Here is a 12,454-nt window from a genome sequence, read left to right on the forward strand (position 1 = left end):
ACTACTTTAACATGATAATTTGTCTCCCAAAACAATGTATCAGGACCAACAATAACAAAGGTGAAAATTGAAGGTGAACCTGAATTCAGATTGATTAAAGAAGGTGAAACAGTAACTGAAGTAATCCACGGAGGTTAGTTATGTGTTTCCTAGTGCCTGGTTTGGATTCTTGTGATTCTTTTAAAATAGCATTGGTTTAAATATATTGAACATCTGGTGTTTTCTCTTGGCTTTTGTTTTATGTAAATTATGGGAGCACTTTTCTCAGTTAATGGGTTCTTATTAGCCTGTCAAATAAAATATACTTTATTTTTAATTGATCTAGTTGGAAATAATGTAACCATTAAGTCACCAGGTTCAAGAAACCTGTCATTACTTCTCTATATGAGGTAATAATTATGAAATAGAATGATGGCAAGGTCAACAAAAGGACATATTGGACTTGGAAGAAAAGAATAGCCATTGTATTAGACTGACTAGTAAGACACTGTTAGGATTATCATAGAGTTCTCATTCTAATAATGTAGAACTCACTGGATTCCAACTAAATACTCATTCCATAGTCAGGAAAAAAATATGACATGGAGACTTAGCTTATTGAAGGCCTTTGATTCAGGGCACAATTATGAGCTTTTAGATCTCTATTGATCTGAATTTTTTGAGATGTGTCCCCAAAATGATTACAATGGAACCTTGGTTCTCAAACTTAATTCATTTCAGAAGGAAGTTTGAGAAGCAATTTGTTGGAAAACCAAATCATCTTTTCCCATTAGAAACAATGTAAATTGAATTAATTCATTCCAGACCCCCAAATGATGCCTTGTTTTATCCTGTCTAACGTACTGTTTAATCTATAAACAAACACTTCTTAAACTTGTCAAACCATCCCCTACTCATCTTAAATGGATCACGTTCAGCTCTCAATCCAGGAATGTCTTTCAGGAGGTTAATATGCAGCACTGTTTTTTCACATATCATTGCCTCCAAAAAGCTATCACTAGCTAACTGCTTTTTGTTTATCCAAATCAACAACAATTTTTTGACCTCTACAATTGCCTGTGATCATTGTTTCATGAGCACTTTCACACCTTTAGCAACATCAGCACACTTGATGGTCTCTTTACACTTTAAAATTATGCTAATTGTCCACTTCATCAGCAACAAAACAAACAAAAAAAGAAAATATTTCCAGCACAATTTCCTGAGGTGTTAACAATGGGAGGTTTAGTGGTAAACTGACTCATACCCCTCCATTTTCTCTTGAGCGGCTTGAGAGAGGCTTTTTGTCATGCTGATGTATCAGCATAAAAGGGTTGTCACATCAAGAACCAAAGTTTTGTTCTACAACCGTGACATTTTTCCAAAACTGTTTGAAATGAGAGATGCTCAAGAATTGACTTTTGACTGTATAATTAAATTGTAAATGGTATTGTTTTGAGAGAAACATTTACTCATTAAAATGTGTAGCTTTTGACACCATAAGGCAATGAATCAAATGCATCTTTTTACCCCTAATTTCAGAGCCAATTATTAAAAAATACACCAAAATCATTGATGGGGTCCCTGTGGAAATAACTGAAAAAGAGACAAGGGAAGAACGAATCATTACAGGTAATCTTTAATTCTGTAGATGGAAATATGCCTGGATTATAAAGATCAAACTACTGTTAATCCTAAAATATCTCTATAAGAATTATTGGACAAACTAAGTCATTTTTATGGTGGTTACTGAAGTAATTTTATTTATTTATTTATTTTTGGAAGATATAAGATTATTCTAAATTGTAATCTATTTTTTTCTCTGAGTTGGAAATTTGTAGACAAATCTATAAGCAATTGTTTTTATTATGTGTATCATACACATTATATAATACATGATTATATCCTAGAACTAAAACCATTCCCTCCTTTGGTTTTCCATTAATCTTAAGGTCCACACATCTACATACCAGAATATATACAAGTTTGTATAAAACAATCAGTAATTTCAGTAAACCTCTGTATCAGTCTCCCACCAATAAATTAGCCTAAAATTCTGAATACAACTATTCTATAAGTATTTGTTTAAACAAGTGACTAGCAACTATGGCCCATGCAACATACTTATGTAATAAAGTTTCATTGGAATGGATAATGTCCATTCATTGGTATAATGTCATGGCTGTTTTCACACTACAGCTACAAAGTTGAATACTTGCATCACAGGCCATATCACCTACAAAACCTAACATGCTTACTATCTGGCCCATTACAGAGGAAGTTTACCTACCTCTGTTTTAGACCTATTTTTAGTGTCTTTCCTTTTGGTCCTGAAATAAAATATACTAGGATTACTACTGGTGATAGAGAAACAGAAGAAACTCTGAAGAAATTGTTTCAAGAAGGTCAGCATACTGAAAAAATAAGACTATGACTTTACCTAAGCTGTCTGTAGCAAAGTCTGAATAATCTTTGAGGCTTCATGTATATTTTCTATTCTACATCATTTTATTGTTTAAATTCTATACCAACATAAGAAAAGAATCCAAACATATAGAATGAATCTTAGATGACAGTCTTATTGATTGTTATGTTACATATTTGTTATATATTGTTCAACAGATTTATAAGAAAATAAGTTTATTGAAAAGCAGCACTAAAATATGAGAAAGAACCAAGTGTTGGTCTTGATTTCATTGTTGGGCAGATGCCATTATATATCACATCAGGTCACCTGTTTTTTTGTTACATACACCAATTTCTGTTATAAACATGTATCCTCTCAGAGGTCAACAAAGTCACCAAAATCATTGAAGGTGGTGATGGTCATTTACTTGAAGATGAAGAAATTAAAAGGCTGCTTCAGGGAGGTTAGTAAAAGAGAAACAACTAACATGTTAACAGGTCTGGTGACTGAGTTCTTCAACTTTTTAAAGACTAATTGTTCACAATTTTTTTAAAAAGATGGCATCATGTATTATCTTAACAGATTTATTTGTTCAATGATAGTTTAATTAACATTTATAAAGAAATGATTACTAGCGTAAGCAGTCTTTAAAAAGTATGGTGTAAAGCTTGGGGAGCACTGAATATTTTTTTGCCTTGATATACATGATTGTAAGAAGATTTTAAGTATGTGAAAAGGGGAAAGTTACAAAATTGGTAGTTATTTGAACAAACCCAAATTGACATATATTTTTATATTTTAAAAAATGTATTCACTGCTCCCACAACAATAATACAAGGCATGTTTATGAATTCTTTAAGCTCATAGATCTAGAAAAACTCCATTGCACTTAGTAATTTTCTTTCCTAAAACTACCTTCTTGGGAATGGATTTGTTTCTTCTAACAGTCTGAGTGATAATCTGTACCTGGAAATGTAAATTATCTTGTATATGAAATTAATCATAATCTTTAAAGTATGGAATGTTCTCTGGAATGTTCTCTGTCTATGGCATTAAAAGGACCTACTTTTAAAGGCAAAAGAGGAAAAAAAAATTCAAAATCTTATGCAAACTCTAAAAGTAGAGTTTTACTCTGAAGAAACAGTAAATGTTATAAATATAATGTGGATAGTTTTTATTTGAATAAATGAATTTCTAAGTTTCTTTTATTAAGAACAAAATGCCAACAGATTGTTTTAGAGAAGCAAGCATTTAAACTATATAGAAATATCAAATATTCTCCTTGAAATATAGCTTAAATTGAGAAAATTTGAGAATGCTTATTCAAAGTATGGTCCAGATGGTTTTTCTGCTTAAAATTTTGAAAATTGTATCACTCTGTCCAAGAAAATATAAATATCTTGGGACCATGTATAATCATTGGTTTTTTATTCCTTATTTTAATACCGATAAAATCTCTTATATAGTGTTAATACTGTTTAGCAATTATAAAAATAAATAATGTTTGTTCAACCAATGATTGAATTTTCCCTCAATAGAAAGATATATGTTTGTAATATACAAGATTTCCTTTCAGACTGCAGGGAATATGTGACACAGCCAAAGCTCTAATGGAACCAGAGGTTTCTGTAACATCTAATACAGAATTAGCTCATCTACCTCCAAAAGCTTAATAATCTGCAAGGAAAACATATGAATTTGAGGGAAGAGGTGAAAACATTTTGAAGATTAAATTGAATTATTTTAAATTTTTTAGTCCTTGCCACTCTAAACAGCTTTGTAGAATGGTAGTGCTTTTTATTTTAAAAAAATTTATCTTTAGAGAATGAGTTAGTTAGTTCCTGTGTATATTCTTTTAATTTATTTAAGCTTAAACTTTGTTAGTATGTTTTCTTCTCTTTAATAAACTCCCATTAACAAGTCTATGATAAACAATGAACTAAATTCTTAAGAATAGCTTCACTCAAGAAAAGAAGAGAAACCTACTACAAGTTAAGAATATGATATTCTATTTTTGGTTAATAGACTCTTCCTTAACTCATGTTTCTATTCATTGCAGAGGTTTATTCCTTTAGTTTCCACTATATGGTTTCTCTGCATATCTATAAAGCATCAGTTTCCACCATGCCACACCATGAATTTTTACTTAAACATTTCCAAGGTTTTTCTTCTTAGTAGTATAATCAGTATTACTACTAGTATCTGGATATTGATTGAAAATGCTAGTTATTTTTTCAGTCTTGTAAAATAACTGGGTCATTCCTGAGTTACAAGTATCCTCTTACCTATATCTTAAGAGACACTGATTTATAAAGAAGCTGGTGTGAATAAAAATTAGGTTATGCAAGACTGGCTTTTTTTTCCCCTTTGAGAGTATAGATAATTGATCTATATCCAAACTTTGGTCTTTATCTCTAAGCTTGGAGTTTTCCATCAGAATTGTTCATATTGTGATACATCTAGTGCATTTTGAAGAACTGAGTGTATTCTTCAATCATTTAAGTTATGACTAAGCGGTCCTTTTGGTACTGATACTATGATTTTTCACTAAAATACTGCAGAGCCCTCCACTAAAAATTGTTCTCACAAAATGCATAAAGTTTTTTATTCTTATCATAAGCAGAACTATATTTACCAAAATTACTAAAGTAATTAAGGAGGAATATCAAACTATGGAGAAAGGAACCAAAAAGTTCATGGGAGATTTTGACAAATCTGCCTATATAACCCATAGAGATTTATGGCTTTTTTAGACAATAGCGGATCAGGTTGTACATCTAACTCCCAATCTGGGCTCCAACTCAAACTAACTTAAGCTGATACACACACACACACACACACAAATATATATATAATTTTTTTTGCCTTGGTTCCTTCTGAAAAGTGGGGCTAGTAGTGTTATCTACATCTAAATGAGTTAATATATGAAAAGTGCTTAAAATAATGTTAGGTACATATGAGATCCCAGTGCTGTTAACTGCTATCAGTATTTTGGTCAACTAACATTAACCTGATCAATATTTTATGCCTTATTTTAAATTTCCAAAATAATAGTCACATAAAAATATGAAAATCTTACAAATAATTGAACTGAAACACTTCGCATGTTTCACAAAACATGTGATAGAGACGGGGCCTTTGTTGGGATCATTTGTATAATTGGTTTATCACCACATATTTTCCTTCTCTAAACATGTCCTGATACAACTCTCATTCGCTTTGAGATAGCAGAATGCCAGTGGGAGGAATTCTGATTTTGTGCACTTTATTCACAATTTCTTCTAAAGATATTTGTTTCCCATGATGAACACTTATTTTGATATTATCATAGCAAAATAGTAATGAATTAGGAAACTGGGTCCTCATCAATTGGATGCTGTCAAGTGTATGAAAGAAAATCCAAGTGTAAGTGCTAATTTTGAAAAGTAATGTTACAAATACTTTTCTGATCTTGTTTTAAATTGTACAATAACTTATTTGGAATTTAACAAGTCCATTATAAAAATTGTCTTATTCATTAATTAAAGGTTGGACCCATCTTTTCTTGACAATATTTTATAAGCCATATTTTGATATCAAATAAATTTGAAGTTATGAAAAACTATAGTAATTGAAACATATTCTGTAATTCAGACTTTTCTATCTCACATAAACTTTGCCCCACTATCCAACTGAATGAAGTTTTTCACAGTTCTGTATTTTATTATAGCACTAATATGGTGTTAAATCATATACATCTTATATTCTGGGGAAACAAAAGACATGTTGGAAATCTGCCACATAGAAAAAGAATTTAAAATATTTTTTTTACTTGGTGTCATATAGCCAAAATTAATGTTGGTGACAGGTTCATGCCTTACATTTTATGGAATATTAAACTTAATTGTCTAATATAAATGATTTATAAAAATCAAGAAGTCAAAATTGGAAGCAAAAATAAAGGTAAGCAGAAAAAACAACTTGCTGTAGGAAACTATGCCCAACAAGAAAGTGAAAAATGTGATTTTAGGTCTCCCAGGTAGGTCTTATTGATGAATTAAAAGAAAAACAAGGGAATTTAGAAATATTTTGCAACATTAACAGCCTAAAACTACACAATTATAGACACTTGAAATTCTTAAAATTGAAAGTTTTTATTATGTTTAAATAGTTACTTTTTAAAATGGTCTTGTAGGATTGGAATTAAATCTGGGGATATGTAGGCACACATGCTCTGAATTGCTTATTATTATGTTTCTAGAGTTATTAGGCCAATGTTATTTTATTGTTCTCAAGTACTAAAAGATAATCATGAATTAATTGACAATGATAATTCACAGAAGCAGAAGTTTGACAACATTACAAATAGAAATGAGTATATATCTATGAAGATACTTCTGCTAAGCTTTATATAATGTTAAACATACCTTCATCATAAAGTAATGCTGTTTACAAAAAGGGTGGAAAAATCATGTAAGTTATTTACTATATGGGGCTCCAAATGTCATAATGAAACTGTGTTTTTCAAATAGTGAACATTCATTATTACATCTGAAAAATAAGTTTCTGTTTTGTCTGTTGCCAATGCAAAAGTCTCATGTTTGTGAAATTCACTACTTGAAAAGAAAATCTACACACTTAAGAGTTGTTTATTTAAAACGTTATACTCTTCTGCTTAACTGTGGTCTCCTGTCTGATGTCAGTCATAATTTCGAAGTTTTTCTTACTATAACTATTTAATTTTAGACACACCTGTGAGGAAGATACAAGCCAACAAAAGAGTTCAAGGTAAATGTATTGACTATAGTAATGTGCATATGTAACACGTGTTGTTATGTTAAAAGAAACCAAAGAAAAAGAGTGATTTAATATAGTTTATTGTTTTTTGTTGTCTGTCAGGGAGAAAAGTTAGCCAATTCAGGGACAAAGTATTTTGATGAAAAGAAAGAATAAACTGTTAATATTTTGCAGTATTAGTAAAATCTAAGAATAACAAATATTAAGGTAAAAGCAATTATACTCATCTAAAGTGCTAGATATTTTGAAACCCTTTAGGAAGACCTAAATAGAGTTAATATGAAATGAAATCCTTAAATATCAGAGCAGAACAAAGGTAAGTACAGAAGGACCTGAAATCTGTAAAATGTTATTTTTTGAGATAAGGTTATTGTTTGAAACATAAACACTGTCCACATATAGGATATTGTTAATATAGCTGTACAAAATTTTGATATAATGTGTAAATTATATATATGTAAATATCACCCATGAACTATAATATTCTTCATAACTATGCTTATGTGCATTTTCTAATCTTCCACTTAGGTTACCCTACATTTTGATACATTCAAAAATCAAAGATTTGATTTGTGGAACTTGGAATAAATTACAAATTTGGAATTTCTAAAATAATTACAGTCTGTCAAAATAAGTTGCAAGTCTTATAAATGAACTATGGATATATCTGATTTTAAGCTAATCCAATAGAGACATTTGAAATAAAAACAACAACAATGATACAAGTAATTTTTAATTGAAAAATTTATCAGGGATTTCTTCTGAACATCCAAGTTCATTCAAATTTTCTAGAGAACTAAAATCTCTTTAAGTGTTCATTTTCATATATATCTTTATACAAAGGATAACCTGGATTTCATCATCATAAATAAAATATATTATTAAGAAAACATAATCTAAAGTTTACTGCAATAATAAATACAGTCTTTTAGATATAATTATGCATAGAATATTATATTTTAAACTCTAAAGTTTCATTACATTTACAATCTATATGTTCTCCCTTCTTCCAAATCAGGATCTAGAAGACGATCAAGAGAAGGCCCTTCTCAGTAAAAATCCAGACCAGACAACAAAGTTTATACAACCCTAAACCCTGACATTACAGAAAAATTATGAGAACCACTTTGACTTCAGGAGCAAAGCCATCATCACAAAAAATCAATCATTGAACAATTCTGAATGCAAGTTAAATTTTTAAATTAGGAATATGAAGGAAATTGTGGGGTTAACCGCCTATGGAAAAAGAACTGAGGGAATTCAAACACCTCACAGGCTTTTACACCTTGACATTAAGTGTTCTGGTGAACTTTGGGATGCCGCAAAGAAAATCCTTATCACTGGCTTCATTACAATTCAGATCTCAGTGGTGAGATATTATCTTATTCAGAAGATTAAGCCTTGAGTTTATTTAGTGGATAAACAAAATTCATGCAATCAATTACTTCTCCATGGAAAGGTAATTTATGGAAAAGGGTGCTGAGTGTTAAAAAAAATCAACCCATACATCAAAAGGTTTTGCACATCTCTAATGCAATGTGGGCTTACTGGTAAATTGTTATAATTATGTATTTCTACAACTCATTTTGTACTCTTGAAATGTTTATCATATGCTGTTTACAGTACATATTTTTATCTCAAATATTTCAATAGAACCCTTTTTGAGGTATAAAGAGAATTACTTCAAATTGAGTAATTCAGAAAACTCAAGATTAAATAGGTGGTTTGGACATGGGAAAAGGACTGTTACATCTTTTTTTTATAACAAATATTCATTAAAGGAAGTTGAATAAATTTAGCATTTCTTGCATTTTTAAAACTATTGTTAAAAAAATAATCATTATACCATAGTTAAAAATGAGCTGAGTACCTAATATAACCCCAGAACTATATGAAGTTGTGAGGACCCAAAGATGAATAAGACATTTACTCTCCTCAAAGGGTTAAGATAAATCATCAATAATCTGTAATACACCATGACCTTTAATCAGCAATACACAAGCTCAAATGCATCAGTTAATTTTTTCTGTGATTGGGCTAGACACAGGAGGAGCAACAGAGATGCTCATAACTAAGACTGAAATAATATTAGAGTCCCTTGCAAGCAAAAAACGAAAGAAAAATATTTGCTAAGAATGACAAAGGTATCAGGTTGTTCTACTCAGATCTCAATAAGTGTCATTCTTGCTTGGACTAGTTGATATAAGAGCATTTAAGAAATAGAATTCAAAGTAGTCCTAAGAAGGAATTTCATAGCACTACAAGCCTACCTCAAAAAATAAGAAAAAATTATAACACATTCTATAACTCTACAACTTAAAAACTTTAAAAGAGAACAACAGAAAAGCCCAGAGTAAGTAGAAGGAAGGAAATGATAAAGATCAGAGTGGAAATAAATGACATAAAGACTAAAACAATATAAAAGATCAATGAAACCAAGAGCTGGTTTTTTGAAAAGATAAACAAGATTGATGAACCTTTAGCCAGACTCATCAAAAAACAAAGAGAGAAGACCCAAATAAACAAAATCAGAAACAAAACAGGTGAAATAACAACTGACCCAACAGAAATAAAAAGGATTGTAAGAAAATACTGTGAACAACTATATGCCACCAAGCTGGACAACTTGGAGGAAATGAACAAATTCCTAGAAAATATAACTGGATGAAAATCAATAGAGTGAGAAAACCTGAATAGGCCAATAACTCCTGATGAATTTGAAGCAGTAATAAAAAAAACCTCCCAGCACACAAAAGCCCTGGGCAAGATGGCTTTACGGGGGAGTTTTATCAAACATTCAAAGAAAAACTAACACCTATCCTCCTCAAACTAGTCCAAAAACTCAAGATGAAAGAACACTTCCAAGCTCTTTTTACAAGGCCAGCATTAGCCTAATTCCAAAATGAGATAAAGGCACTACAAACAGAGAATTATAGGGCAATATCCCTAATGAACAGAAATGCTAAAATCTCAACAAAATATTAGCAAATCAGATCTAGCACAATATTAAAAAGACCATACACCAAGATCAAGTGGGATTTATTCCAGTGATGCAAGACAGATACAATATTCACATATCAATAAACGTGATACATCACATAAACAAATTGAAAAATAAAAATCACATGATCATATCAATAGATGCAAAAAAGCATTGGACAAAATCCAACACCTATTTTTGATAAAATCTCTCAGCAAAATGGGAATAGAGGGATCATATCTCAATATAATAAAGGCCATATATGACAAACCTACAGCCAACATCATACTCAATGGGCAAAAAGTAACACAACTTCTCCTAAGAACAGGAACTAGACAGAGTTGTCTCATTTCACCACTCTTATTCAACATAGTACTGGAAGTCCTAGCCACAGCCATCATAAGAGAAGAAAACTTAAAAGGCATCCAAATTGGAAAGGAGGAAGTAAAACTGTCATTATTTGCAAGTGGCATGATATTTTACAAAGAAAATCCAAAAGGCTCCATGAAAAAACTACTAGATTTAATCAATGAATTCATCAAGGTGGCGGGATACAAAATTAAACAGCCAGAAATCAATGGCATTTTTATGCACCAATAATGTACTCTCAGAAAGAGAAACGAAAAAAACAATCCCATTTACCATTGCAAAAAAATTTAGATACTTAAGAAAAAACTTAACCAAGAAGGTAAAAGAGATGTACTTGGAAAACTATAGGACACTGCAAAAAGAGATAGAGGAAGATATAAAAAACTGGAAGAATATACTGTGATCATGGGAAAAATTAACATCATTAAAATGCCTATACTACCAAAAACAATCTATACATTCAATGCAATCCTATTAAAATACCAACAGCATGTTTCACAGGTTTAGAAAAAACACTTTGAAAATTTATATGGAACCAAAAGTTCCTGAATAGCCACAGCAATCTTGAGAAGGAAGAACAAAGTTGGAGGGATCACAATACCAGATATCAAGTTATACTTCAAAGCCACTGAAATCAAAACAGCCTGGTACTGACACAAGAACAGACATGTAGATCAGTGGAACAGAATAGAGAACCCAGAAATTGACCAACACCATTATAGTCAATTAATATTTGACAAAGGAGGCAAGAGCATACAATGGAGTAAAGAGAGTCTCTTCAATAAATGGTGTTGGGAAGATTGCACAGGTACATGTCAAAAAAATGAAACTAGACTACCAACTTACACCATATACAAAAATAAACTCAAAAGAGACAAAAGACTTAACTGTAAGATGCGAAAGCATAAAATTCCTAGAAGATAATGTAGGCAGCAAAATCTCAGACATTTCTCGTAGCAATATGTTTACCAATACATCTCCTAGGTCATGAGAAACAGGAGAAAATAAACAAATGGAACTACATCAAAATAAAAAGCTTCTGCACAGCCAAAGAAACCATCAACAAAACAAAAAAGGGAGCTCACTGTAAGAACATATTTTCCAATGACACATCTGATAAAGGGTTAATATACAAAATATATAAGGAACTCATACAACTTAACAATAGGAAAACAAACAATCCAATTAAAAAATGGACAAAGGACCTAAATAGACACTTCCCCAAAGAGGGCATACAGATCACTGGGAGACATATGAAAAAATGCTCAGTCACCGCCCGGCCGGGCATGGCTCAGCGGTTGAGTGTCGACCTAGGATCCAGGCAATCGGGGTTCAATTCCCGGTCAGGGCACATGCCCAGGTTGTGGGCTGCAGCCGATCAATGACTCTCTCATCATTGATGTTTCTATCCCTCTCTCTCCCTCTCCTTTCCTCTCTCTGCAATCAATAAAGATATATTTAAAAAAAAAAATGCTCAGCCACTAATCACCAAAGAGATGCAAATTAAAACCACAATGAGGTATCACTTCACACCTGTCAGAATGACTATCATCAACAAATCAATGAATGTCAAGTGTTGGCAAGGATATGGAGAATAGGAAACCCTAGTACACTGCTGGTAGGAATGCAGTCTGGTGCAACCAGTATGGGAAGCAGTATGGTGTTTCCTCAAAAAATTAAAAATGGAGTTGCCTTTTGACCCAGTGATTCCACTACTAGGAACGTATCCTAAGAATCCTGAAACACTAATCAGAAAGAGTATATGCACCCCTATGTTCATAGCAGCACAGTTTACAATAGCTAAGATCTGGAAACAGCCCAAGTGCCCATCAGTAGATGAGTGGGTTAAAAAGCTGTGGTACATTTACCCCATGGAACACTATGCAGCTGTAAAGAAGAATGATCTTTTACCCTTAAAGGTTCTTTTTTAACCATAGAAGAAA

At 31.6% G+C, this 12,454-nt stretch overlaps 1 protein-coding gene across 4 annotated transcripts in view; it reads left to right on the forward strand.

Annotated features, from left to right (window-relative positions):
• The window catches only part of POSTN (periostin), a 32,769-nt gene extending 23,809 nt beyond the window's left edge, over positions 1-8,960 (forward strand). For 2 of the 4 annotated variants that reach the window (XM_081127387.1, XM_081127388.1), the window contains 5 exons: positions 44-133; positions 1,522-1,611; positions 2,766-2,849; positions 7,112-7,153; positions 8,181-8,960. In XM_081127387.1, the coding sequence (XP_080983513.1) occupies positions 44-133; positions 1,522-1,611; positions 2,766-2,849; positions 7,112-7,153; positions 8,181-8,218 (344 nt within the window). In that variant the 3' untranslated portion in view covers positions 8,219-8,960. The remainder of the gene's footprint in view (positions 1-43; positions 134-1,521; positions 1,612-2,765; positions 2,850-7,111; positions 7,154-8,180) is intronic. The other 2 variants (XM_081127389.1, XM_081127390.1) reach the window with 1 other exon arrangement.
• Positions 8,961-12,454: the final 3,494 nt, after the last annotated feature.

The sequence above is a fragment of the Miniopterus schreibersii genome (genome assembly GCF_964146895.1).
Source record: "Miniopterus schreibersii genome assembly, chromosome: 2".
Classification (NCBI taxonomy): Eukaryota; Metazoa; Chordata; class Mammalia; order Chiroptera; family Miniopteridae; genus Miniopterus; species Miniopterus schreibersii.